The sequence below is a fragment of the Lagopus leucura genome, unplaced genomic scaffold (genome assembly GCF_019238085.1).
Source record: "Lagopus leucura isolate 7727_CA_CO unplaced genomic scaffold, USGS_WTPT01 Super-Scaffold_100004, whole genome shotgun sequence".
NCBI classification, from domain to species: Eukaryota; Metazoa; Chordata; class Aves; order Galliformes; family Phasianidae; genus Lagopus; species Lagopus leucura.
This window is the reverse complement of record NW_024962264.1, coordinates 10,791,657-10,819,381: the sequence shown is the minus strand read 5'-3', so window position 1 is coordinate 10,819,381 and position 27,725 is coordinate 10,791,657. Positions and strand designations below refer to the sequence as shown.

Here is a 27,725-nt window from a genome sequence, read left to right as displayed (position 1 = left end):
TGCTCAGTCCTTTTGTTCCCCAACTTATATTAACAGTGAGGTTGCGTCCACCCAGGTGTGAGCCCTTGCACTTGGCTTTGTTGAACTTGATGAATTTTGCTTGAGCCTGTCTAGGGCTTTGTGTCTTGTAGGTGTCATGAGGCTGTACTGAACTACTTGCAGTTTCTATTCTCCTCTACAGAGATTTCTTTTGTAACTCCTCCTCCTCACAGAAGCCCAGTTTTGCCAATAAGGAAGTTGGATGCTGCTTACGTGAAGCTGCTACAGAGCTTTCTCCTGGCTCGTAGTTTGTTAGTCCGATCATTTATTCTGTACTCAGTTCTCAGCTCAAGTTGTGGCCTTCTCAAGCCTTATTCTGTTGGCTAAGAGTAACAACCAGAGTGTTCATCGCTTCTGTATTCACTGCTTTTTGCATCAAATTTGGTTCATTTAAGCTAAAGGGAAATTGCTCACAGTTGGTCCTAGTGCCAAGCTTTCCCTCGAGGGAAGTTACACAACCACTGTGAAAAATAAAGGATCCTCACGTGTTTGGGAAGCTTCTTTTTGTGTCAGATGTTGTGCACCAAAGCCTGTTTGTAGGGCTGATCAAAATGTAGTCCAGCGATTGTAGTAAGCATTAGTAGCTTCTTACTGTTGAAGTAGCTTCTTACTGTTAACAGCAATATGCACAAGAGAGTGGTGTGAGTGTGCTGAAAGCATTGATCATAAGTAGCTTTTTAGCTTTTTTGCTTTTTCATTACGGTGTAGGGTTTGTTTGTTTTTAACTGGACCATTTTGACTTACTGTCTCGCACGTGGCTGCATTTAAAACTATTATCTTCCCGTCCGTGGAAAAAAAAAAAAGCACACCCGCGGGTGGGATGGGAGTGGATGGGGGGGGGTGGGGTGGGAAGGAGCCGGGTGCCGGCTGAGCCCCCAGCGACTGGCGGCAGGGTGCGGGCCGGGGTGCGCCCGCTCCTCCTCCGAGACTACCGCTCCCAGCAGCGCCCGGGCTGAAAGTGAAAATAAACTCCAGGCTGCGCTCCCCCCGCCTCCCCTCCGCCTTCCCTCCTCGCACATGTCCTTTCTCTTTTGTTTTCCGTCCCGCAGGCCGGCTGCGCTCCGGATCCGCGGGACCGCCGGGAGTCGTCGCTCCGGGAGAAGCCGGACCGGGATCCCGACGCCGCGCCGTGCCCGCGGCCCGCGGCCCGACCCCGCCGTGAAACTTTCCCGTTTCTCTCCGCGGCTCCCACATGCGGGTTGCTAACGCGGGGCCGGCGGCTGCGCTTCCTCTCGCCGCTGCTCCTTCGGGTGTCTGCGCGCCGGCGCCCCTGGGCCCCGCCGGTTGCTGCTGCCCTTCCGCGGCGCTCGGGCTGCCATGTGGGGTTAGGAGGCGCGCAGGCTGTCCCCGTGGCGCGCACCACTGAACATGGAGGCGGCGGCTAAGCCCGGCGGCGGCGAGCAGAGCTGCTCCGCCGGCGGAACGGACGCTCCCGCGGCCGCGTCCATGGACTGCTACTTGAGATCTCAGGGCTTGTACAGGAAGAAGGTTGCCAAGGATGGATCGTGTCTCTTCAGGGCTGTGGCGGAGCAGGTAACTAGTTGCTTAAAGAAAGCTGTTGCACGTGAACGTATGTTTTCTAAAATACAGACAAGCGTAGGCTAAGCGCTGAGGGAGAAAAAAATACTGCTGCGTTGGTGGGGGGAGAGAAGTGCGGCGTGTGCGCAGCACGTGTTACTCTGTAAGCTTTGACCCCTTACTGCTGCCGCGGAGCGTTTGTCAGATTGCAGCTTTTGGGTGCAGCTGCCTTGTATTGGGACTGCAGGAGAACAAGCTGAGTGGAAGGAGTTCAAAAGCCCTGTGAGTAATTTAGCTTTGCTTCTTCCTGTTGCGTTCCCTTCCCCCCCGTTTCGTGTTTCTGTTAATAAAAAAAGCGACGGCGTCATCTTGTCTTAAATACAAACAAACAGCAGTGGGAGCTGTGGTGCTTTGCTCTGAGAGAGAAGTCGAAATGCCTGAGCTAATTATACACAGTTCACTTTTTAACTAATTGAATTCCTTGCTTCAGATGAACGATGACAACAAATGCTACTCCTTTCACTTAGTGAGTCCACACAGAATTGAACATTTCAATTTAATGAGTACGTGAATTCTGCATTTACTTAATTTTGGATGCGTAGTTGAGATATTGTTACTGAATATCTAAACATTTGAAATATTCTTCAAGCTAAAACTAGAATATCTCTAAGCCTGTATGTAGGATTGAGTCACTAATTATTTATGGACAGTTACCAAAAATCAAAAGCACTGGTCTCACTTGTTTTGTTTTCTCCCTTTGGTAGGTGTTACACTCTCAGTCTCGGCATGTTGATGTTAGGATGGCTTGTGTAGACTATCTTCGGAAACACAGGGAGAAGTTTGAAGCAGTAAGTATTTCTGGTTCGTTCGTGAGCATTCAGTAAAAATCTTCCCTGATTCTTTTTTCTTAACTATATTGTTTGAGAGTATTGACTGTAGCTGTATACTAGTTGATGCTTTTTGAAACGAGTGCCTTTCCTTAGCTGGCATGTATGTGGTAGTAACTCGTTTTCTGAAACCTGGAGAAAGACCTGTGTACTGCTTGGGCTGGGCAGACGTGAGTGGGAGAGTGGAAACCCCAGTGTTCCTTTAAAGAAACAAAACAAAGTAAAGCTTTTTAAGCTCTGCAGTCTGCAGCAGACTAAAATCTGAATTTTATTTTAGAATGATGTCTAAGTTAATAAAAATCACAAAATATTCTTGCTGTGCTAATTAATTGCTTTTATAGTATACGAGCCGTTTGTGTGATGAGGCTGGTGGGTTTTGTTTCCAAGTCTGCAGCTTATTATACGTTGCCATAGTGATTCCCCCACCCCTTTCCTAAACATCTGTAACAAAAAGCTCCGTCAGCCCTGGATATAAAATAATGTCATATAGATATTGGTGTATATTTGGCCAGTGTCATCAATGCTACAGTTGTGAAATCTATTTTTAGTTCCTCTTAAAAGAATAGTAATAAACAGTGGTGCTTCTTTTTATATTTTAGTGTAATGCTATCTAACTGGTTTTGAGGGTAGCCATAGTAGGAGCGTTTCTTACTAGGGGATTATTGCTTGCCTCTCTTTTTCTCTGTTAAAAATCACCCAGACACCACTAAGAAAGCTGTCTTTGATGCACATTGCTCAGAGAGGAAAAAGGGATGAGTGCGTATATATGCTGTAATTTCTGGCAAAATGCCCTGTACTCAAATGTAAATGATCCCTATTAGTGATGTGGAAATGGTCAGGGAGGATTTAAGCAAATTAGAGTGAATCTCTCCAAGAGGATGCGATGCTGACTCACCTGTTGGTGTTTGCCAGGACAATTGGATTTGTTGATGTCCAGTCCCTCTCGTGACTTTGCAACTCTTAGATCCTTCTTCCTGTTTTTCCTTTCTTCTGCCATTTCTGCTGATTGTTTGATCCTTTTGTTCCAAAACTGCTTCTTTAAACTTGTTTCCATGCAGTATTGTGAAGTTCTTCAAAATGCAGTCTTTCTTGACTATAACTGCATGTTCCTCCTCCCCACTTTTGTCATTCCAGTTGAGTAACTTCATTTTCAGCCCTAGCTGCTTTTGCTGTTTTTGTCCTTCTCCTCCCAACTTTTAGTGTCCCTGTGTGCAGGATCTCACTGCTTTAGGTTTTTTCCTCCGACTTGTCCCAAGTGATGTGATCTCCTCTAACCACCTCAGTGGTTCTTCTGAAAAGCTTCTTTGGGGAAGAAAAACGAAATTGTGCTTTTCAAAATAGCTGTTTCCTGTACAACGTTGGGGTATTTTTTTATCTGTTCTTGTTTCTTAGTGTTCGTGTTCTCTCAGATACCTCGCCACAGCTCTGCTGATATCCTTGGCTTCCCATATTGTACGTTTTGCTTTCTGTCTATGAAATGCTGTTATTGTTCACTTTTTTTCTCTTAAAAATATATTCCTCTTTCCCCATGTTTCTGTGACTTCCCTCATCTTGTGCCTTAGTGGTTAAGTGCTACTGAATGCTTATTGGTGCTCCTCAGTGAAATTCCTCCCTACCTATTGTAAGCATTTCACCTTCAGTTTCTGCCTCTCTTGCATTAGTCCTGCAATAACCAAAGTTTCAGGTGACTGTACTCAGTCTTCCATTTCATCTTCATCTTTTCAGATCTGTCACTGATTGCTTCTGTCTTCTCTTCACTATTTTTTTTTTTTTTTTAACCTCTTGTTTTCTGTCAGAACTTCTGGTGCTCTTCCTTTTTTCCTTTATGCATTATCATTAGGTTATTTTATTTCAACACACCTAACCACTACTGTTGATGCTGCTGTTTCATGGATCTTTTACTTCATATCGGTTTGTTTCAGATAAATTAAAAATGTTAGCCAGGCTTTTTGATGGTTTTTATGAACCGTGCTGTCAGAGTCTGGTTCAAAATTGCAAAAGCAGAACTTGAATATCACAATTCCGTTCCATTTTTCTTATCACCTTGTTTCTTAATCTGTATAGGCAAAGAGGCTAGTTTGCCTGTATCTTAAGTTCACAATGGGGACGACTTTATTTTTAGCTCCTGGGTCTAAAGTTCAGCTCAATTAAGCAGATTGACTGTCAGTAGCAATTTTAAACTATAGCCGTTCTGCTGGCCAGCGTGGCTGGATGGTGGAAGTTAATGCTTCTCTGTTTCTGCAGCATTTCTCTCCGTAGTGTTGACAAATGTAATTTTGCTCTCTGTGCACGTGAAGCACAGCTGGGGGATTATATTCTTAGCTTATTGCTTACAGGCTTGTCTGGTTTTTTGCGTTCTTACACTGGAAGTAAAAGCACTTTTGAAGTGATACAAAAAAAGGGAAAAACTTCTTGATTTGCCTGCCTAATGTACAGGTGCTACAGAAAATGTGACCCCGTTTCTGTCTGATTGCTGCCAGTTTCTTACAAGATACTTGAATCAGCTCACGTGTACTCTGGTTTGTGATGCTGTGCGTGCCATAAACATCTATTTGACAGCATCTTTTCTACTGGATTCTTCTTTGGCTGCTGGGTTTTCTTGTTTGTTTTTGTTTTCACTGTGTGAGATCTCCAGACACTGTTCATGTGACTGTCTCCTAGAACGCAGACGTGTGTTTGACTTTTTTTCCCCTCCTTTAATCACTACGTAATTCTGTGTGATTGTGAGTGCTTTGTGGGCTGGGTTCTTGTAAGTTTCCTGTGGTGTGTTGCCATTGGTGCAGTTGGCCTTAGGTTGGGGGAATCCATATGCTGCACTACTAAAATTAACCTTTTTTTTCCAATACAGTTCATAGAGGGGCCATTTGAAGAATATTTAAAATGTTTGGAAAATCCACAGGTATGGTAATCTTGGCTTATAATAGAAAGTAGTTCTTATCTTTATTGGTAATTGGCATGGTTTTGTTGCACATATTTTGGACTGAGCTTAAGGGATTTTTTTGAATATGTGTTTTTTGATTATGTGAGGGCTGCCCTGAGGGTAGTGCCTCTCATTTTATTATGTTGGCCCATGATGTTGCAGACGTTGGTGGTCTGGGAGTAAGGTTGAACCTTCCCACCAGTACCCCAATCTGTGCTGTTGCTCTGTGACAGATGGCAGCAGAGGGGCAGGCAAAATGGCATCTGACATGGAAGTGGGTACGAAGCCAAAGGCTGTCTTTGAATTCCTCCATGCAGGGAAAAAGGCACCCATTGACATTCATCAGTGCTTGCTGAATGTTTATGACCAAACAGGGGATGTGAGCACAGTGAGGGGGTGGGTGGTGTGTTTCAGCAGTGATGATGGTGGGGCACCTTTGCTGGTGCCGATTTTTACAAGTGCAGAATGCAGTGCAGAGTTGTCCATCGCTGGTGGAAATGCGTAGCTCACAGTGGGGAATGTGTTGAGAAGGATATTTTATACCTGAGATTTTGCTCTAGCTTAGTGTTACTGTGCTCCTTGTACCTCTTATAGCTTCCATGGAAGTGAATAGGAGGCATTACTTCTGGCAGTGACCCGTGTACATATTTTATGCTTCACGAAAGAGTACATATTTGGGAGATTTTTTTTTGCTTCCATTTAATGTTTTGTTTCCCCAAATTGTATTCAAATTCTTGAAGCCTCTAAAACAAAAAACAACAACAACAAAACGCAAGAAGCAGCACGATCAGCTTTTTCTTTAAGCCTGCCTTGAGTAAAACTGTGAAGATTTAGGTGGTGAAAAGACAGCTGATGTGGTGCACAATTGATTTAATTCTTAAAGTTAAAGAGATAACAGCTTGTATAATGTGAGGAAAAAAAGAGAACAATCTAGTACAACACATAGGAAGGAAACTGAAGAACTTTGTGGATTTTGCAAAGTGTGTTTACATGCATTCCGTGCCAAAATAAAAGCATGTTGGTTTTTTTTTTTCCCTGCTACTACAACGTTCCTAGTGAAGACAGCTCATCAGATGAGTCTTTTTTTTCAACTTTTTTTTTTTGACTTTGAGAACATATGGAAGAAGAGAGTAAAATAGATGTTTAACCTATTCTTTTGTCTTTGCTTTTCCAAGGATTTTTAATCTTAATTTATAGCATTGTTGCTTGGGTAACGAGGCTATATGCTGTACCAAATGGTAAATTATGCTATTTTCCATTGTTTTCAGTTCTCAGGTTTCACACAGATCAGTTTCTAGTTTGGAAAAAAAGGCCTCCAGTTTCTGTCTCGGAGCCTTACTGGGACAAGTGTTATTTCAAAAGATCTTTGAATACAATCAAATTACCTTGGTTGAACTCCAGACTCAGTGTCAGTGGATTTATATTTGACAATAATTACCTGTTTATCTACTCAGGAAGAAGTGTAATATTTGTGTGTTTGATTGGGCTTAATTTTCTTATTTTTTTTCTTTTTTTTCTCCAATACAGGAATGGGTTGGACAAGTAGAAATAAGTGCCCTTTCACTTATGTACAAGTAAGACAACCCTTAAGTGTGTTTTATTGATGTCAGTTCAGTTGCTTTAGTTACTCAGTTGGAATACCAAAAGTGGAATTGTTTGTTACATCTTAGTTGTCCAGAAAATTACAAATATGCTTGGAAAGCTGCAGCTGGCAAGGTATTAAAGAGGAATTGAGAAGTGAGCTTTTAAAACGACTTTTAGCCTGGAGTTTGAGTAACAGTTTGCATTAATGTCATCCATGTCACCTGTGTGATGTAATTGTGGGTGGTGTCATGCTGTTTGTATTTTTGTTATCTTTGTCTGTCTTCTTTTCTGTTAAAAGTACATTTCTCCCTATTTCTCATGAAGGTTTGATAGTAAACCTATTACTAAGCTGTGATATGCACCCTTTTCTTATTTGCTTCAGTTCGGATGCTGTGGAGTGGCTTGATGGAAAGAGTATGGTAGGCTATATGTTAGATAGCCATTCTGATACCTCCCCCAGCGTGCAGCTGGATAAGACTTCCAAGTTCACGTGGCATCTTTTATTCTCATCTCTGTAGATTTTCCTTTTTCCACAGTGTAGGCAAAATAGGGCAACCGTAGCCTGAGCTGAACTTAAATGTTTTAGTATTTGTGTCAAGGTAAATGCTCCTGTTGGTGAAGAGCAGTTTTCCAGGTGCTAAAGTTTTAAGTAAATATTATCTTGCATGTTAACCTTTAAATAAGAAAAATATAGGCTGTTTTGTGAGTAAAACAATATGCTGAAGATCTGTAACTTCTTTGTAATTTCCATGCAAGGAAGTGAGCAATGTACAACATCTTATAGCTATTCATAAACTAGTTAGAAAATTCATTATTGCAGAATCCTAACTGTAAATTAATGACGCTTTTGTACTTTGACTCTTGATGAGATGGTTGATGAGAGAAGAAGCAAAGGAGTTAAATATTACTTTAAGATACTTAAGTGAGCAGGAAATTGCCCAAAAATGTATCTTTGCTTGCACTGTGTGTGTGACTGCTGTGCTTTGTTTTGGGAAGACTGGCTTCCATTGAAAAGGCAGTTTAGAAGCTCTAGGAATGCAGAAAAGGTGATGGAGGGCAAGTGAAAGAGTCTCCTCTTCTACTGCAGGCTGGCAGATGGAAGGAAAGCAGAAGTGCAAGTTTCCTGTTCCATGCCAGGTAGAAAAGGGAGAGAGTTTCAGACTTGTATAGCGCAGGTAGAAGTGCAGTATCGATAGGTTTGGCTCCTTTTCCACTCCTCAGATCTGTCACAGCACCACTTGGGTTATGTTCTAAATTTTAGTCGCTTCTCTGAGGCGGGTGGCTCTCTGAGCTTTGGTGTTATTTTCCTCTCAGAATTGCTGTTCTTCAGGTGAGGTACAAAGGCTTGCTTTTTTTTTTTTTTTTCCCCCTAGATCCATAAACTGCATGTGTGTATATACATAGTCTTTTTGCAAGATTAATTACACTTAAGTTTTTGTGAGAGAAGGTGCTGTTGAAGGAAGTGATGGGTTGCTGAGCAAAGGAAGGACTGGATGAAAGGACAATTAAATCTTGGGATGTGACAGAGATTGCTTTATAGTAGGAGAGCAAGTATCAAGTCAATATCAGTTGTGAATTTTCCCTTGTCACTTGATTTCCGCTTCATTATGCTTTCTAGTTAAATAGACTGTAAAAACAATTTTAAATATAGAATTTAAATTCTAAATGCAGCATAATGTAAATTCTGCGTTATATTGTCAAAGCCCAGCGGCTCATTTGTATTTTTAATAATTGAAAGGATAATGAAGCAGTTATTTCACCTTGGAAAGCAGTCATGGCTTAGGACAGAAAAAAAGCTCTCTAAACCCATTTTGTGACAGCGTGCTGGGCTGATGTGCTTCAGGATGAGTATAGGCCAGCAATGCACCAACCTGCAATTTACTGGTTATAGGAAGGCTATAGGGATGGTGTGCTATGCCCCAAATCGAGGCAAATGGAAGAAGATGCAAATATGTTCAGAACGGTGCATAAATCATTTTAATAACATAACAATCAAAAAGGAATTATGTCACAACTGTTGTGTGACAACATTGGCAAGATGGAATTGATAAAAGATTTTACTGCTGCTTCAGAAAAAGAGAAAAAGAGCAGTAAGTTGAAGTGTTTGTGGTGGGTGAGGGGTAGAAAAGGCTAAAATTAAGAACTTACTCAAGTCGTTAATAATTGCATCCATGTTAAATCTCTTCTGTGATGTTATTAGCTAAGAGTAAAGTGTACCACAGGCTCCTGTGTCTGTGACAGAAAGCTGTGGTGCATCACAGGGGATGAAGTATTGCACAAAAATTTCACTTGGAGAGTAAGACTAGGACTGGAATCGTCAAATATAAATATTTTCTGTCTGAATCTCTCCTGAGAGAGCAAATGCATTACAGAAGTCCTTTTTTGTCCAGTGAAAGGTCCACTCATCTTCAATATTCTTTTCTAATAGGTATTTTTTGCTGTTATAGATATCCTTTGTAGTTGGCTTGAATATTCCTGTTCTTATTGATTGTTAGATGAAATCTTACATAGTTTTTTTTCCTCCCCTCAGGAAAGATTTCATAATATATCGGGAACCAAATGCTTCTCCTTCACACGTGACTGAAAATGGCTTTTCTGATAAGGTTAAAATAACGCTAATATTTTTTTTGTGTGTATACGTGCTTAGTGAAATCAGAATGAAGGCTACTTTAATTAACAAGTAATATAACATGAGTTTTATTAGTCAACACAAATACTGAGATAATTCAATTTGAACCATTTCTTCTGTGCCTATTTAAGACAACGATTCTGTTAGTATATGTGGCTCATTTGAATTTAGCTGCACTGTATTTGGTGAGTGGTGCATCTTCTTAGTAGCTTAAAACTGTAAAAATCAATTTACAACTGATTCCCACTCATAGTTATGTTGGCCTTATTTTTTGACTTTCAGCCAACTTTTTTTTATTCAAAAGACATCCACTAAACTTTTGGATTGTTTTATTGTTATTTTGAGATCCTGAAATATAATGAGACATTGATTTGAGTTTAAAGGTACTGTTGATATGAAGAATCGAGTGATTCTTCGTTTACCTAAAAGTATGTGCATTTTTCTTTTTTGCAGGTATTGCTATGCTTCTCAAATGGAAACCACTATGATATTGTTTATCCCATAGAGTATTCAGAAAGGGCTGCTCTGTGCCAGTGTAAGTATTATGTTGGTTAGCTAAAAGCACACATTTTTACTGGAAATGATAATCCAGGTTTCAGTTAAAGGGAAAAGGCCCTTTCTGAATGTTTATTATCATTCTCTTGGAGCTTATTATGGAATTATCATTCTCTTGGAGCTTAATTTTCCATTTGGATTGTCAGTGATTGTATGATTCTTCCTATGCCTTGGTTCTTGATTCATGATTGCAAATTAACTACCCAGAGGGGAAGACTTACCTGCCTCTCTTTATCCGGGTGCTCTGACATGAACAGAAAATCGTGGTATACTGATTTATAATCTATTGAATTGTCTTTGGTCAGCATTTAGGCTTTAATTTTGTATTTCAGATGATGTTAGTGAACTAGTTGTTTACTTAAAAATTATCCTTGCATGTGTAACTTCTACAGAAATCATGGGAGTTGACTATGAATAGATAACTGTCTACATAAGTTACTGTTATTCTTGACAGAGTGGAGTAATGCCCAGAGGTTCCAGCTGGCTTCAGTGGGTCCCTTGGCCTCCCATACAGGAATTTCTATGCTTTTTGAAATTCCTGCCCATATACAGAGTTGCAAGACTAAGACCCAGTTTGCCTGTCAGGAGAACTGCTTGTTAGTAGCTTAGTGCATGCTTGTTAAACTACAGTAGCTACTGCTGTTTTGACTTGTAACAACTTCACTGTTTCAGGTAATGCTTCAGAAATGCTTGTTTTCATCTCAGTGACTTCAGACTCCTGTGTAGTGGTGGTGTAAAACTTCATTTACCTCATAACTGATCTTGTTCTACTACTTTCTTGTCTCCTTCCCCAGCTCTTCTTTATGAGTTGCTGTATGAGAAGGTGTTTGGTACAGATGTAAAGAAAATTATAGAAGAACTTAGTGCTGTTGGTGTGACAGAGGAAAATAATGGTAGCAGTGAATTTTCTGCTTCAGATTCAGAGGATGACAGCTACAGGTAAATGATTTTAGAACTTGCTGTAACATGCATATGGACACAATACATGTTAAACAAATCTTCTGAATTTCATGTGCATAGCAGAACTCAACAGGGTTGAAAACATTTAAGAATTAACAAGGAGAAACAAAGAGGAAGGGTTAGAACTTTGAAAGAATTACCTATCTGGTCTTTACTGTAACTAAGGACCTAGTTAGTCTGTTTTTCCTGCAGTCTACCTTTAGGTCTCATTGCATATTGGAGAACTGCCATAGGAACATGTCCCTCTTCCTGTTTAAAGCAGAATAATTCCTGGGGAGAATTGTCAGCATGCCAGTGTGATGCGGTAAACTCCGTGAGAATTAGTTGCCTTGCTCTCCTACTAGTAATGTAGGGAATCTGCTTTAGCAGAGGCGTGCACTTGTTGATCTCCAGAAGCCCCTGTGATGCTGTGGTGCTGATGGAAATTGACAGAGAGAATACCAAGTCTTGGGGAAGACATGAGTTTTCTTTCTTCTTAGTGAAGGGGGGAGAAGGGCAGAAAAATAGGGAATGTTTCCACATAAAATACAACATATTTCTTTGTAGAGGAGCAGTTTTTGTAGCTAAATGTCGGTGTGGAAAGTTTTTTCCATTCCTTTCTGATGCTAGAGCTTTCCTGAGCTTCATGTACAGAGATGTTATCCTCTATCATTGGGATTCATAAGCAAATATGCTGCTAACCTCTGTAGTACATTTATAAGTGGATGTCATGTGCTCACTTGAGACTACCTCACTTGATGTTGTCGATGCAAGACCTAATTTGTGTGAATCTTGATCTGCTTAGTCTCAATTACAAACATTTTGCCCTGTGTATGAAGTCTTAAGGGTTTGTTTTGCTTGTCTTAAAGTTTACTTTATCTTGTTGCCTCACCTAGTTTTTTGGAAGTTCTTTTTCATTTTATAAGTGTTAATTTGTCAGTTACGCTGTTTTAAATGTAAGCAGCTGTGCTGTTGTGGGAGGAGTTAATGCTGACAGTTGTCTAACACTTCCATTAATGTGAGGGTAGAAAAATAAAGTAAGTTAGATTGTCTGATCCAGGTTAACTAATGAATTATGACATCATTTATTTCTGACAGCCTCTTTTGCTCTTTTTTTTCTTATGTAACTGCAAAGTTTTAGAGGAAATTTTTTCCCTTGCAACCTTCATCTTTCTTTTTTATTTAAACTAATAGCTAAGTGTCTTAGTGTAAGATAGGCTTCCTGAGACTTGAACTACAAAAATGAAGTCTTAGTTTTGGCCTTGTGGTATAGAAATGTAAATCTTATTTTAGACTTAGCTTTTTAATCTTAAGAAACAAAGATGTTGCACGCCATGTGTAGTGCAGAAAAATATGAAGAGAATGGTAGCCTCAGTATTTTTCTCAGCTTCAGAGACATTTCTTGCTTAGTCCTTACTAATAATATACTGTCACTGTTCGTTTTCTTCTTCTGCAGAAGTAAAGCTACAACAATTGTTGATGTGAATGGATTGAAGTCTCTTTCTGGCAACAAGGTATTTATTTAAGATTTCTTTTTCTCCTGTTAACTGGTATTCTGATTTGTTGGGGTTTTTTGGTCATGTTCGTGATATAATCTTGATTTTCTACTTGTACAAATGTGTACTATTTTAAAATCTACTTGGTATTGCTGTTCATTTCTTAATTTTGTTCTGGTATGGTTAAAAGAGCACTGTTTGAATTAATTTTTTAACACTTTCCTATGCTTTATGTATTTTTGGCATATTTAAGTTTGGAATCTTAATGCTGTGATTTGAAAATCTATTAGTGTAAGCTTCTGTTTTAATTGGCCACCTTAACAGTTCCTTCTGTTTCATACAGCACCTTAAGAGCAGTGGAAATCCCACTCTGTTTTTGCCTAAGAAAGTTCTTAAATCACTCAATCCACTGGTTTACAGAAATGTTGAATATGATGTTTGGCTCCAATCCAAATGGGGTAAGTAACTGCATACTAAGTTCCATCTCTTGCAAGCTGATATGGGAAGCAGAGCCTTTTTTGAACAGTCATAGTTTCATTTCTGGCTGTGGTCTTTCTCTTATGTGTCAGTGTGTGGATCGAGAGCCTGGACTGCTGCTTTTTAGTTTAACTGTATCATTAAAGTCACTCTTTTAGTGTATTTAAGCTAACAGTATGTTACTGCCAATCTGTTTACAGATCAGCAAAAACAAGATTTCTCTATTGCTGCTGGCATGCAATACTCAATTGGAGATAAATGTAAAGTAAGTACTACGTAATTGGAGTTGGAGAAAAACATAAATGTCTCGGTAATGTCAGTTCTCCCCCTTTGTTAACCATTGGGATGTATATCTCAATTATTTTGACACATGCAAGCAGTTTGTGAGTATGTGTGTGTCATGTAAGAAACAATTAATTGATCAGCAAAATCACCGCCACCACCCAGAAGAAACCCCCAGAAACACAATGAAAAAGCTCCTCCTGCAGGCAACAGAACAACCTCTGCCTAAGAGCAGGAAAGCCTTATGTAGGGTTGGTTATTTACTGCTTAATAGGATGGGCTACAGATTTTCTGTTTTAGACCCTGAAGTTGTCCTGTGTGGCATGGACTTAAAGTTGGAGATAGTAGTAGTAGAAGGAGCTCTGGTATTTAACCTCTCTCTCCTGTTTGGTATGTACACAGTAAGACAGTAAACACATGGGAGAAGAACTTAAGAAGCAGTGAAAAGTGATGTTCACTGAATTAATACAAGTGGAAAACCAAATGCTCGAGCAGGACATTCATTGATAAACTTATTTTATGTTTAACACAAAAATGTTAAGCATCTAGAATGTCTGGGGTTTTTTTTGTTTTTGCTTTTTTTTTTTTAGACAGTTAAAACTCTTATCACATCTGAACAATTCTTTCTTGTTTTCAGAAAGAGTTTTAAAGCAAAGTTACATCTGAAATAATTAGCGTTCTTTATGTTCTGAATGAAACTAAGTTTCAGTGAGGTCAGTGAATGACGTTTCTCTATCTGGATTTAAGCAAGGAAAAGGTTTGGGATTTATTCTGAGAGACGGTGTCTTCAGTAAGGCTGAAAATTCTTGATGGACTAGCTAATTCTGAACTGTTTTGTGAAGTTTTGAAAGCCGTATTTCATAAAGTAAAGGTACCTGGGAAGCTCTCTGTGGTGTGTGTGTGTGTTTTAAGAACTTATGTTGATTGAAGATTTGGATTTTGGTGCATTTACTGGTTGGCATGTTCTTATTTCTCAGGTCTTTTATTTATTTATATTATATACTTATATTTATTTATTGCCCAGAGGCAATATATATTATATATATATAAATATAAGTATATATACTTATATTTATTTATTGCCCAGAGGACAAGATCTATTTTTAATATTACTCTTCTTCGAAGCTTAGGCTCTTTATTTTTATTTATTTTTCGATTTCTTTTTCCATAGGTGCGCTTAGACCATAATGGGAAATTTTATAATGCCCATATTCAAGAGGTTTGCTCTGAGAACGGGCCAGTTGTTGTATTTGTAGAAGAGCTTGGAGCAAAGTAAGTGCTTAATTCCTTTTGGGAAAGAGTGCCAGAGCATTACTTACACTCAGAATTGTTTTCAGCACGGGCACCTGCTTCTTTACTTGACGCAGCACTGCAGAAACATTTTTGAGAAAACAATACATTAAATAAAAAAAGGAGGGCAGTTGTACAGTAATTGTCACTGCAGTCTTTTTTCTTTAGTGCATTGTATTCTGTATATTACTTGTGCAAGAAGTCAGTGACCGTATTAGCATTATGGTTTTTTTTGTTAAGAAAAAATCTTAATAGTGTTGCTTGCAGAAGCTCTAATTCTAAATAGATACCCACTTTCCTATTTAAATGTTGCTTGTTGTGATTGATAATCAGTTGCTAGCTTTTTTTGGCAAGCTTTTTATATGAAAAGGCCCATCAGTTTGCTTAACTTCACTGTTGGTTGAGTAGCTCCTCCTCGTTTCTAAGAAGCTGTTGTTTAGTTAAGTGGAAGCTCTTCACTGTACCTTAGGGCAAATTAAACTGTTTAAAATTGGTGATGGTGGTTATTTGTGGGGGAGGGGGCAGTGGGGGCAGAGCATCCTTTCTGTTTTTATTTCGGACTGTCTTCTTGAGCTCTCCTGTAATTTTTGTGATTCTTCTGGGGAAAAAATGTTAAATCAGCGAGTGTGATGTGTAGCTGTGTCATTTGGGAACAGGAAATGCAGTCAGGGTAAATAGGGGAAGGAAAAAGATCCCCCATTAATTTCATGGAATTTCCTTCTATAAGAAAACTGAGAACTTCACAAGAATCGAGGTGTGCTTCCTGTTTGCAGGGGGAAAGAAAATAACTGTAGGACATCTGCGTGCTGTTGAATGCGGGCTAAATTTGTATTACCTTACAAGGGAATGTTTGAAAAATGGAAAAAGTTGTACATAGTGCTTGAGTATAATAGAAAAGAAGTAAGGACAGTAAATGCAGTGTTATCAAAAACAGAAAGATCCACCATTCTTAGTGAATGCATGGTATTCCCAAGTCTGGTCTTAAATATTTTCCTTTTCCCTCTGTTTTTCCTTGTTTTGTAGGCATTCTGTGTCACTGAAGAGCCTTAAACCTCTTCCACAGGCCTCTCCTATGGAGGGCTGGAACACTGTGCCAGGGAAGAAGATGAAAAAGTTTTTCCCAACGTGGGGGCAGAATGCTCAGCCTGGTAGGACTATGCCTGCCTTTCTGTGGTGGAATCTTTGTCGTATGTTTTGTCCTAGAGAGATGAAAAATAATGAGTTATGTTTTGATTTCTTTTTCCCAGACGCAGATTGCAGAGGGCCAAAGAATCAGAGCAAGTCAATAAAACCCCAGTCAGCACTACCTCCTCGACTTCAGCATACTGTGGGAACCAGGCAGCATCAGTTCGTATGTTCTGGGCCTCAACCTCATCAGACCTCAACTGAGCAAAAAGCTCCAGGCAGGAATTCTTCCCAAGCTGTAAGGTAAAACTACAGATAACAATTTCCTTATCTTGAACTCCAGCTACACTTCTTGGAACGCTAGTTCCTGTTGAGGTGCTTTTGTCATACTCTTGGCACACGTTGCTGTTGAATTCCTAGGAAGTATTTTGAGTCTGTATAAATATGCATGAGCATAGGAAAAGATTTTTTTCATTGCCAAAGCTGTTTCAGAATTGTTGCTATCATGAGCTTCTACTTTCATTTTGTTGTTATGTATCTTTTTCTTGAGTAACAATATTTCACTGAGAAGGGCTGTGCTTGAAACTGTAGTTTTTTTCTTGGAAGGTTTATTTTTTCCTGGTTGGATGTAGGTCTTGGGCATAGCTAAGATCTTCCCTCAGCTTCTTCCTGTTAAACAGGACTGCTGCATATTACGACTGATCACATGAAGTATGAATAAGAACACTCTTTTGCCTGTGTTTGTTAGTAAGCGGCCATTTTGGGTTTGTCTTGCAGCTGTTTTCACTGTTGCCACTCTCCTTTTATCTTAAAGACTTGTATTTTGTATACAACCAAACTCTTAATGATATGTTTTGTTATTCTTTTCTACCTTCTCTTGTAACTTCTTGTGGAATAAGTGAGGCTGGGTTGTCTTTGGAGACTCCCACGTGCAACGTGCTGAGCACCTCTTCCTTTAACCCAAATGCAAAAGTATCCAGAAAGGTTTAGTTAAATAGATCAGGAAGCTCCAGCAGTGGTGTCAATTTTGTGCAGTGATGCTTCACTTGTTAAAAACTATGAATTTTCTGTCTTTACAGAAATGTCCTTTGCTTATTGTTTTTTCTCTGGCACAGTTGTAGATGCTGTTATGGGGCTGCTCAGTTCTCAGAAGGCACAAAAAAACCCACCTTCATTTCCTTAAAGTTTTTGAATATGGGTAACTGCAATAGGTGGAAAGGGTTTTGGTATATGTAGAATCACACGTGCAGTTCTGTATAATTTCATGCTTTCTGCTTTTCTAAACCACGAGTTTGCGTTGCGTTTGATACTTCCATGAAATGTTTCATTTTTTTCCCTTATAGAAAACCAGACCGTGAGAGAACTGAGGATCTTAGCCATGGTGGAAGAGACTGTAACTACTTTGGCCTGTCCCCAGAGGAACGCAGGGAGAAGCAGGCAATAGAAGAGTCCCGCTCTCTTTATGAGATCCAGCAGAGGGATGAACAAGCTTTTCCTGCCCTATCCAATGTATGTGTTTTTTTTCTGTTGTAACTGATTAACTCATTCTCCATACCTGTCCATGAACTCTTAACTAGTAACTGTTGATTCAGTGTTGTTGTGTTTTTGTTAGAGGTGTTTTCTTCACATTCACTTTCTGCATAGCAATGTGTAGATCTACAACATGCGTTCCATATGAGGACTATGATTAGTAGCTTCCTTTGTGCATTATTAATATCCACATTAGATAGCTCTTTAAGCACATAAATACAGTAGAAATAGGAGCTTCTGAAGCCATGGACTTCTGTCTTGTTTTTTCCTTTGATGTTTGCAGTGCTTTATGCTCCCCTACAGTTACTCACCCATTGCATTTTTTCAAATAGTGGGATCAAATCTTATGCGAGGACAAAACGTTCTCTGAAGTTCAGTTTAATACTGAGAAAAAGCTCAGTGAAATGGCTCTGTGGTGCTTGAGTTTATGTCACAGACTTCTAGGTGCCTTTTTCTGATTCAGTTTGCATCAAAATGTTTTATTTGGAGGTGACTTTTCTTCTTAGCCTGAGAACTTGCCTGGCGTGGTAGCAATGCAGATGCTTTGTGTTAGACTTTTTCTTTTTTCTGCAGTAGAACCAGGATGGCTTTAGTACATGTGTCAGTGTCTGAGGGAAGATTATAGCCTTTAGATTTAATAGATTGTTCTGTTGATGTGGGTTTTTTAAAGTGCACAAGCCTCTGTGCACCCAGGGAATAAACAGATCTTGTAGAGATAAGGATACAATTTAAAGTAGAAATTCTTTGAGTAGAATCAGTTCTAGTTTGTCATGTAAGTTAATTACATGAACACTTTTAAAGCACAATTTAGTAATGAACGAAATGAATCTGATACTGATGAAGACTGCTTTTCTCCCTTCTTCTGCATATTACTGAAATAAATATACCTGTCACAAAGGCCTGATAGTGTCACACCAGATGACAGCCAAGTGTCACTGAGCTTCTAAAATATATTTGCATTTCTGCTTTTGTCAATGTCTTTAGAATCAGTCAGTCTGTCAGGCTGCTACACAAACCGTGGATAATCCAAAAAAGGTCTCAAATAATGAGAAAAGAAACAGCAAGTGGACAGCAGAAATGGAAGAGCAGAAAGATAAAGGTAAAAAAAAAAAAACCAAAACAGATCAAGTCTTGTTTTTCTTTTATTTATTCCGAGTTTCAGACTTCAAGATTGAATCAGTTTAAGTAATGAGAAAAAAATTATTATAAGTAATAGCTCTCAACTAAGCTGAGGTCAAGGCTTGTGAGTGTGGCTGAGAGAAGTAAGCTCCTTGATGGTGTTTCTGTAGTACATGGGAAGATGAATTGGGGAAATGAAAACCTAGATTATTGAATTAAATTAGACACTGTTGAAATGCTAATGAGTATAGCAGGAAGTGCCAGTGGGAGAAATACTAGGAGTGCTTAACCGGAGTAAATTAAGAGCAAAGAGGGTAAAAATAATACATGTGGTGTGATGGAGTATTGGTGCACGATGGTATGGAAGGGGGAGAAAAGTCTGTGCAGAAGAGGTGACACAAAAAAACCCCACCACCGAAAAACCAAACCTGTTATGTAAGAACTGCCACACAGTCATAACTTGTTTGAGTTCCTCCCCCAAGTGTTTAAACACGCCCTAACTTCTTGGCACTGACTCTAAGCTTTTCCTTTATTGTGAGGAAGAAGAATGTGTCAGTAGTAGAAGAAAGCTGTAGGTGCCAGTAGGTAGTTAATCAGTTTTTGCTAAATGCAGCCAGTGGTATCTTATGTTATTGTCCTGTCAGTTTTGCTGTGGCTGAACGCTGAATTTGGCCTTAGCTTCTTCTGTGGTGTTTTTTCTTCTGTGACCAGATAAAACTCCAGCTCAAGCCTTCTCTTAGAAGCTGTTCTTTTCTTACTTTTTTTTTTTTTTTTTTTGTTCCCTTATCTCTGGGAAAAGGCACAGTTGTTTATTTATGGTACTTGTGCCATTTAGTTCCTGTTAGAACATCAAGTACCTTCTTAAATGATCTAACAAGAACTGACATTACCTGTTTTTCATTACTAAAAAAAGCCTTACCACTTGTTTCATATGTGATGCCAAAAAGAACATATGTGTAGAAGATGCTCTGGGTGGATTTAGTTGTAGTGTGTGCCATGTCACCTTTTCTCTCCTTTTTTTTTTTTTGGTGATGTTTTGGATTCATTGCTTATGGAACTAGACGAAAACTTGTACAGGAATAAACAATTACTTCCTTCTCAGTATTTTGAGATTCCTGTTGGTACCGGGAAATTTGTAGTAATTATAATCAATATTGGTTTTATTTGCACTGTTGTCTATTAGAATGATGGTACCACACACTGAGGTTTAAAAAAAACAACAAAAAAAAATCTGCTTAGCAGCTAATTTCAAACACATGTGCATGAATTTAGTTGACAAGCAGTGTGAAACAGACTGAAACAAAAGCTAGAACATAAATAGTCTATACAGATCATACATAAGAAGATTAAGCCAAGTTGTTCTTCACCAGCCTCTTCCCTCACTAATTATTTGCTGGTGCTCAAAGAATTAAATTTTAGGCATTGGTCTGAAAACTTTCTAGATCTTTGGAACCAATGAAACCTTCTAAACTTGTGTCTTCTCTCAATATTTGCATACGGAAATGCAGATCGGACATTTTCAGGACTTTGGTTCAAGTCATTAGGAGGAATTTAGGACAAATGATGTGACTTTGAGCTGAGATGACGGCTCTGTTTTCTTTCCTGCTTCCCTCTGGCATCATTAAAATGGTTAAGAAGCACTGATTTTTAAAACAAACAAAAACTCCTGTAGAAGTCTGAAAACCCGGGTTTGAGCTAGCTGTTCTGTTACTGCCCTAACTGGTCACTAGATATTTAGTAAAAATGGATTTCTGAAGTATTACTTGATGGAGGTGGGTTTTGTTTTGAAGGCTGAACTTGGGAAAGACAAAATTGAACTGGCTTAACTTGTGATAGCCGTAAATGGTGTCATGGTTCATTTACTAGGTTATGTCTTGGTGTTACAGAGTCAAATTCCAGGCAGATCCACTTAAGTCAGAAGCTTGAGCCAAATTCATCTGAGGTAATCTCAAAGACAAGACCAAATATTTTTTTCTTTTAATGTTATTGCTTCTCTGATATGTGATTATCAGATCAATAGCTGCCTTTAGAGCTGTGATTGCTGCTGCTGCTTTACAGCTTTTAGTGAAATACTTTCCACATTTGAGGCATGTCGTGCCATCAGCTTTCCTCAGCCCTTGTCACAGATGCTTACAGACTTTCTTAACAATCTGAGTTTCCACATCTGGGCCATCAAGCTCTTACAAATCCAGATTTGTAATTGCTGAGTACAGTCTGTATTTTCAATACATTGGGACCGTAGAAGATTTGATGTTAATTGCTACTGTGCTGACAGATTATGAACTCTGAAGTGAAGATCTGTGGCCTCTTGTTGGCTTTTATTCTTTGCTGTCCTTCCAGTGAGTAAAATGTTACACTAATGTAATACTGACTGGGTTCTTAGCCCACTTCATGTGTAGCCTGCTTTAATATTTTTGAATGCTTCTTTGAAACACGAATCTTATTATTAGACTAGCTGTGTTTGTCTCTCTAACTTTGCTTTAGAGGAATAGTCAAGATGAGAGTTGTCCAAAAGCTTCGTCTCCTTTGGAACAAGTAAAAACAGATTCTCCAGCTCTTGCTGAACAAGTAAGGAGTGTTTGTTTGCTTTCAAAGTTTTCTGGTCAGGAGACTTCAGGCAAAGGAGAGCTTTGTTACAGGCATGTATGTGTTGTGATAATGGCTTTTAACTGTGCGGTCCTTTCTATGGTGATAATGCTAGAATTGCCTGTGTAGAGTTAGGAACCTGTTATATCCAAAGTAAAGAACTTGAAAGGACTGCTCTTGATAGAAAAGTAAAAATAGATCCTTTCTCTTCTGAGAAAGAGGTTATTTCATGTATTTATTTTGTAAGTTAATCGTGCTTTTCACTTCAAATTCTGTTATGTGTGCAACTTGATTTGTTGTTCATTGATATTTTGCACTTGTGCTGGTGACGGTCTGGACAGTACTTGAGTCTAGAAGCCTTTTTTTTTATAGCAGTCAAACATGATAGGGCTCACCAACAATGCTGATTTAGAAAAAATTTATGTGATCTTTTTGTCATTATAGAAATTGACAGAATGCTTACCCAGTGTAGCTCCTACACCATCACCAGTCTTTTCTGAGGTGCATTTGCCTCCAACAGTGCCTTCTGTACCAGCCATTGTGCCAGCTTGGCCAAGCGAGCCAACAACCTACGGACCAGCAGGTTTGGAGAAATACTAACATATATCAGAATTAAAACTAATTAGTTTTACCTGTCTTGCTGAATTGAAAATGCCTTCAAGAAATCCTTGTGTCTTGTAGCTTCACATCCCATAGGCACCTATGGGAATGCCATTTACTTGCTGCTCAAAACTAGGGGGAATTCTAGTGGATCGTTGATAGCATGTGTACTTAGATCACTTGACTCCTTATCTGAAGGTGGAAGAGGCATGTGTACTCAGCTTGCTGTACTTCCCCTGAATGAGATAGCTTTGAGTTTTGATGGGGGCTCGTTCTTAAGACTTGCTTAAAGTAGAATAGGGTCAGCATATGGAAGATTGTTGTGTGTTTTGCGTTGTGTCTCACCTAAGTTTCTGATTTGCTGCGGACTCGCCCTGGGTCTGATGTGCCTGGAGCTACTGAGATCCCTTTGAAGCTCAGCTGACTTTGTAGCAGAACTAGTTTAATGCCTTTTCTTGTGCTGTGCACGTTTCCTGGTACGTGGAGTAGTATTTACGTTAGGTAAAATTCAATATTGTTCATTAGGTAAGGTGCTGTATTTTTTCCGCTGTTGTTCCTGTACACAAATTATCCTTGGAGTCGTTGTAGCACGTTCACATGGTACTATTGTTACCATGATAACCCTGTCATACTTGACCCTGTCGTTACGGAGTTGTGTAGCCCAGCTTATCGCAGCTCATATTCTGTGGGCTAACTGTTAAATGGGTTAAATGATGGGACTGAAAGAGAAGTGCAAAAACTCAAGTTTAAGCTTCAGTTCCTGCCTTTTTTTTCTTGCTTCTCTTTCCTTCTGGTGTTCGTATTTTATTTTTATTTTTAATAAATATGGGAAGGGTTGAGCTATTTCTAGAAAACCGTTTCACTTCTTTCTGAAAAGAACGATTCTTTACATTTAATCAAATCTTTGGTTTTTTATAACTTAGCGACTCTCCATTTCCATGTATCTTTTCCTGAGTACCTTTTCTGTTTCTTTCTTTGTCTGTCCTTTTAAACTTCATTTTCCTCTATCACTTTCTTTTGTAATCTGATGCAGTTGATATGTAATCGATACAGAAATGTGTTTGCCTCTAGGTATTCCAGCCCAAATACCTGCTTCTTCGTTGATGCCAGCCCCAGCAACGGGACCTGACTCTATTGTATCACAGGCTCAGGTAACATCTGCTCCAGTTGCTGGAGTTCCTGTGTCGATACAAGCAGTTAACCAGCCCTTAATGCCTTTGCCTCAGACTCTGAATCCTTATCAGGATCCACTATATCCTGGATTTCCTTTAAGTGAAAAGGGAGAAAGAGCCATTGCACCCTCTTACTCCCTGTGCAGCAATGGGGAGGACTTACCTAAAGGTGAGAATCTGGAAGGTCTGCATTTGATACCTTTTTTCCCCAATAGGTTTTCTTTTTTTTTTTTTTTTTTTTTTTTTTTAACAAAAGACTTCTTTTTATCCAGACAAACAGTAGGACCAAAGATGTAATTGTTGTCATTTCAGGATATAATGGGTGGGAGGGAATATTGCATAGAGTACTAGGTCTTAATATTGTGGATGTTCATGTTGCAGTTATTTTAAGTGGTTACGCCTAGAAGTCTGTTACCATTTCATGGTTCTTAGCTTGACCCGCTGTGGCTTTGGGTTTTGTGAATTGATAGGATTTTCTTTGGAGAATTTCCTTTGCAGTAGCGAACCTAACAGATCTGCTGTTATCAAACGCTGGGAGTTGCTCAGTGTTTCCCTGTTGGTCTGAGAGGAGGCAGGTTTTAGCATACTTAAAATACAGAACGTGCTCATAAAGATTATACTATGTCTGCACAGTGGCATGCATTTACTGAACTGACTCTAAAAATTACAGTTCCGTAAGCTACTAAAACTGAAACTTAAACTGTAGTTGCGTAGCAGTTATTTTACTGTGGCCCAAAAGAAACTCATGAAAAAACTCATAAAAGAAAAAAATATAAAAACAATAAATCAAACAATGTCATGCAAGCAACAACTTAATTTTTGTGTTTCTCTACTGAAATGTAATGTTAAGGATCAATTTTTGGATCAGGTGTAAGTTTTCATTGATTGTTGTTGTTTTTCTGTTGTAGATAAGAATATTCTTAGATTCTTCTTCAATCTTGGAGTGAAGGTAACTCTTCAAATTTGCACGTTTCTGTGTTTGGTGGTAATTGCAGTGTGGAAGATGAGTTGCTGCAGCTATACACTTCAAACGTGTCTTGAGATTTGTAATACTTTCTGTGCTTTGCCTTCTATTAACTGGAGTTATAACAGTGTCCACCCTGCAGTTCAACAATGATAGATCTATCTGCTTCCAACATGGTTATATGCAGTCTGCAGAAATTGTGCTTGACAAATTTGCAGGCAAACCAGTATATGTTTGCATATGCATTCTTCTAGAAGCAGTAAGTAGTAGAAGACAAACAGTCCTCTGCCTTTGATAATGTCCGTGTACTGGCAAAAGCACTGTAGTAAAAATACCTGGCTTATCTTTTCCTGTGGAGACTCTTCAAGGTAACTGCTGGTCTATGTCACCTGCTCAGGTTAAGGGCGATGTTCAGCACAAGTTACCAAGTGAATTTAGATTTGATAGCCATAGACTCGATACCTAACACAAGTCTTTTTGTTCACTGGAAGATGCTGAAGTCGCTAGCAAGTGCCACTGTGATGTATTTAAAGTGTTTGAGCAGAGTTTGCCTTCAAAACCTATGTGTATTTTGGCACTGTGCTTTGTATTATTTAGGATCTAACCTGCCATTTTGGGCTTTCAGCACCATCTACTGGTCAAAGTACTGAGATAAATAGTTGTGTTCTTCAGTTGGTGACCAAATTGTGTGGCAGACCTGGCAACCACCGTCCAGGTTCTCTGTGCGCTGCTTTGGTCCCAGAGGCTGTCATACTGATGCCTGCACTCTTGAGCTGCTCGTGCTGATTGATCTGACTAGTTCCCCTCAGAAGGGGTCTGGGTAGGCTTTCAGGATAGTCGGCTGCAGGGACTGTTTCTACGGATAGCACAACTAGACCCCCTACCTATTCCAGTGTTGTTTTCTTGTGCCAACGGCAGCTTTGTGTGGTGTTCTGTAAAACCTGCAATGTGTGTATCTGACACGCTGCCTTAGAAAAACATCCAGTGGTGTTGCTCATGAGCTGTGTTGACAATACTGAAATCATGCGCATAGTGTAGCAAGCCCCTTCCCTTCCTCTGTGTTTGTGTTAGCGAGCTAACCAGCTCGTCATCTATGGTCATACTGTAGAGTTGACAAATGCAGACTTTGCCTTGCTGTTCATTTGTTTAAATGAACCTTGCAGCAGCTGTGTTACCAAGTTCTCTTACTGATCATAACTGGTCCCTGTTTCAACTGTATTTGGAAGAAAAACATCAAAGAGAACACTATGCCGAAAGCCCAGAAATTCTTAACAGCTAAGAGCAGTCACTAGAAATAAAATGTTTCATAATGATAAAGAACCTGGGTGGTGCTTACCTGTCTACATATTCAGAAGAGCAAGTTCTTGTTTCTTCTTACCTTGCAGGCATACAGCTGTCCCATGTGGGCACCTCATTCTTACCTGTACCCTCTGCACCAGGCCTATTTAGCTGCTTGTCGAATGTACCCAAACGTGTCCCTCCCCGTGTACCCACACAATCCCTGGTTCCAGGAGGCTCCACCGACGCAGATTGAAAATGAGACTGCGCAACCAAACAGGCACTTTGCTATTCAGAGTGAGACCAGATCCAATGGTCAAATGTCACACGTTGACAGCAGGTCGCCATCACTGCCACTGATCGTACCTGCAGCTCAGGTGTCAGAAAGTCAAGGACAGCTCCGTGTTGAATCGGAGAATTCAGTGCAAGCCCTTCATGCAAACTATGATGAGCCCCTGAGGGGGAAAAATATGTTCCCACAACCATCCTTTGGACACGGTCACTTTCTAGGTGCTGTTCCAATAGCACCTCCTTTCTTTCCTCACTTCTGGTATGGGTACCCAGTTCAGGGCTTCATTGAAAATTCAGTAGCAAGACCTAATGTTGTCATGGCACCTGAGGACAAAGAGGCAACAACTAGCACATCTGCAAGCATGTACGTGGCTAAGGAATGCAGTACTCCAGTTCCTACAGTAAACTGTGTGGAACAGCTTCAGAAGACTAACAGCAGCAGTAGCTCAAACGCCATACCGTTCCCTGTGGCTGGTGCGAGCAGCGAACGCAGCGCCCCCAAAGAAACTTCAGCTAGAGCACCTCAGTTGGAGCAAACTTGTACTTCAGCCTCCCCTGCTAAGCAGGCAACAGCTGGACTGCAAAATCGCTCTACACAAGTACAGGGGGTTGAGAGGCAAATGGTGGTGCCCAACACCACGCTGCCATTGGCAGAAACTCCAAAAAATGAACTGAAAAATACTGTTCACAGTCGTAAGGATAAGACTGATAAAGTTAGAGATTCCAGGAGCGCTGGTAACCTACAGACAGAAAACAGGGCACAAAGAATGAGGGAAGAGAGCTCTGAAGATGAGAATGAAGTTTCCGATATGCTGAGAAGTGGTAGATCCAAGCAATTTTACAGCCAGACTTATGGAGGGGGCAGAAGGCCGAGAATGGAATGGGGCTATTCCACTAGGGGAGGATACCAGTTCCCAAGAAATGAGGAAGCTTGGAAAGGACCGCCCGGCAGGAGCAGAGATGAAGGCAGCCAGTACCAGCGAAACTTTAGAGGTAGGCCGTACAGGAATGACAGGAGAAGGGCAACGCTGGGAGATACTCAGAGGGGACATCAAACATAGAATGAATGGATGAACGGATAATTGAAAATTCTCAAACGCAAAAGGCAATTTGAGGTACAAGTCTAAAATCTTACTGTTTCCTTTTAGCGAAGTCCAAGGATATAATGAAATTTTGGTGAGTAAAAACTATGAGAATTTGGGCTCCTATCCTTTTGTTTAGCGGAGATTGCGGTTTGGTTGGCTTAGTGATTTTTTTCCTCAATGTCAGATTAGAAAAAAACAATGTAGGTTTAGTGTTTGAATTCTTTTCACAAAGGCTTGAGTTTGTGATGTAAGATGGATATATATGTTTACTAGGGTGACAAATTACAGCATTTGATGTGATCTAGATTTTAAAATTGATGGTAACATTGCACCAAATATATTTTAACATACAATGCCTTAGTTCTGAACTGAGCTAAAGGAATTCTCAGCCTACTGCACTGTTGTCTTTGATATGCTTCCAACCCAAAGGCCTTTCATCTCAAAAATCTGTCAAACTTGAATGTTTCTCTTCTGTGTGTTACATGTATGGCAGCCAGCTAACAAACAGTGTCTTAGGTATGTTGTATATAGTTCTTTTAATATTCATAGGGTATATTTTTGAATTTTAAAAAGCATTTATTTGAGGAAATCAGAAACAAGCAGTCGAGTAGCTGTGTATGATTTGGTAAGAATGGCTGTTTCCACCAAGAATTATTAATGCTGGAGTGAGTAGAATGGTGCCTATGCCAACTAAACAATTACAAAGACAATACAATGTAGATGCTATGCATTTCCAAGATAATTCTGCATCTGTTACAGTAGCAGAAGTTTTTTTAATGCCACTTTAACACTAATGCACTGACAAATCCTAGATATTTTGTGAGAAGAGATGCATAAAAGTACGTTACTTTTCTTTTTTTAAGTTTGTATGGTTGAGCTACTGTTCAGTATTCTTTTTGTTATTGCACTGTTGATGCAAATTTATGTTTTGCATGTACAACTCACTGCTGGAACTACTTTTTAAAAGCAAGATGGATAGTCTGTGTTCTGCTCTTCTCCAGCCTTCAGAAGAAAATGGCTTCTGCCTTATATTTTTACACTGTTTCGGAGATCTGATGCTGTTTTTTCAGACCCTTATAATGATCTCTTGCAGTGTTACTGTTGCTCTTCCAGTTGGGACTTTTCGTTAAGAGTGCAGTGTGCAGTGTTCACTCAGCTCTGCTCTGTAAAATTAAGTGTTGTGTATATTTTTATATCTCTGTAAATAGTAGCGTAGGAGGTGATTGCACACCCTTCATCAGGAAACGTGCGTGATAGTTACGATTTCTTTCCAGATGCATGTGATGTATAAAACTCCTAATTGAAATAAATGTTTGTGTTTTCAACTTCTTTCTAAATATATTTATGTATTGGAAATTG

The 27,725-nt window shown here is 39.6% G+C and overlaps 1 protein-coding gene across 2 annotated transcripts; it reads left to right on the top strand.

Annotated features, from left to right (window-relative positions):
• Positions 1-1,350: 1,350 nt before the first annotated feature.
• Positions 1,351-27,691, top strand: OTUD4 (OTU deubiquitinase 4). 2 transcript variants are annotated; one of them, XM_042870609.1, is made up of 22 exons: positions 1,351-1,572; positions 2,322-2,405; positions 5,293-5,343; positions 6,892-6,938; positions 9,479-9,551; positions 10,031-10,112; positions 10,927-11,071; positions 12,528-12,585; positions 12,911-13,025; positions 13,245-13,309; positions 14,498-14,598; positions 15,640-15,764; positions 15,864-16,044; positions 17,085-17,250; positions 18,256-18,370; positions 20,277-20,332; positions 20,875-20,958; positions 21,421-21,559; positions 22,648-22,727; positions 22,803-22,917; positions 23,657-23,697; positions 25,098-27,691. In XM_042870609.1, the coding sequence occupies exons 1-22, from the start codon at positions 1,408-1,410 to the stop codon at positions 26,340-26,342; spliced, it is 3,333 nt and encodes a 1,110-aa protein (XP_042726543.1). In that variant the 5' UTR covers positions 1,351-1,407; the 3' UTR covers positions 26,343-27,691. The 2 variants fall into 2 exon arrangements, with proteins under 2 accessions (XP_042726543.1, XP_042726542.1); XM_042870608.1 differs by having other exon boundaries at positions 22,648-22,917.
• Positions 27,692-27,725: the final 34 nt, after the last annotated feature.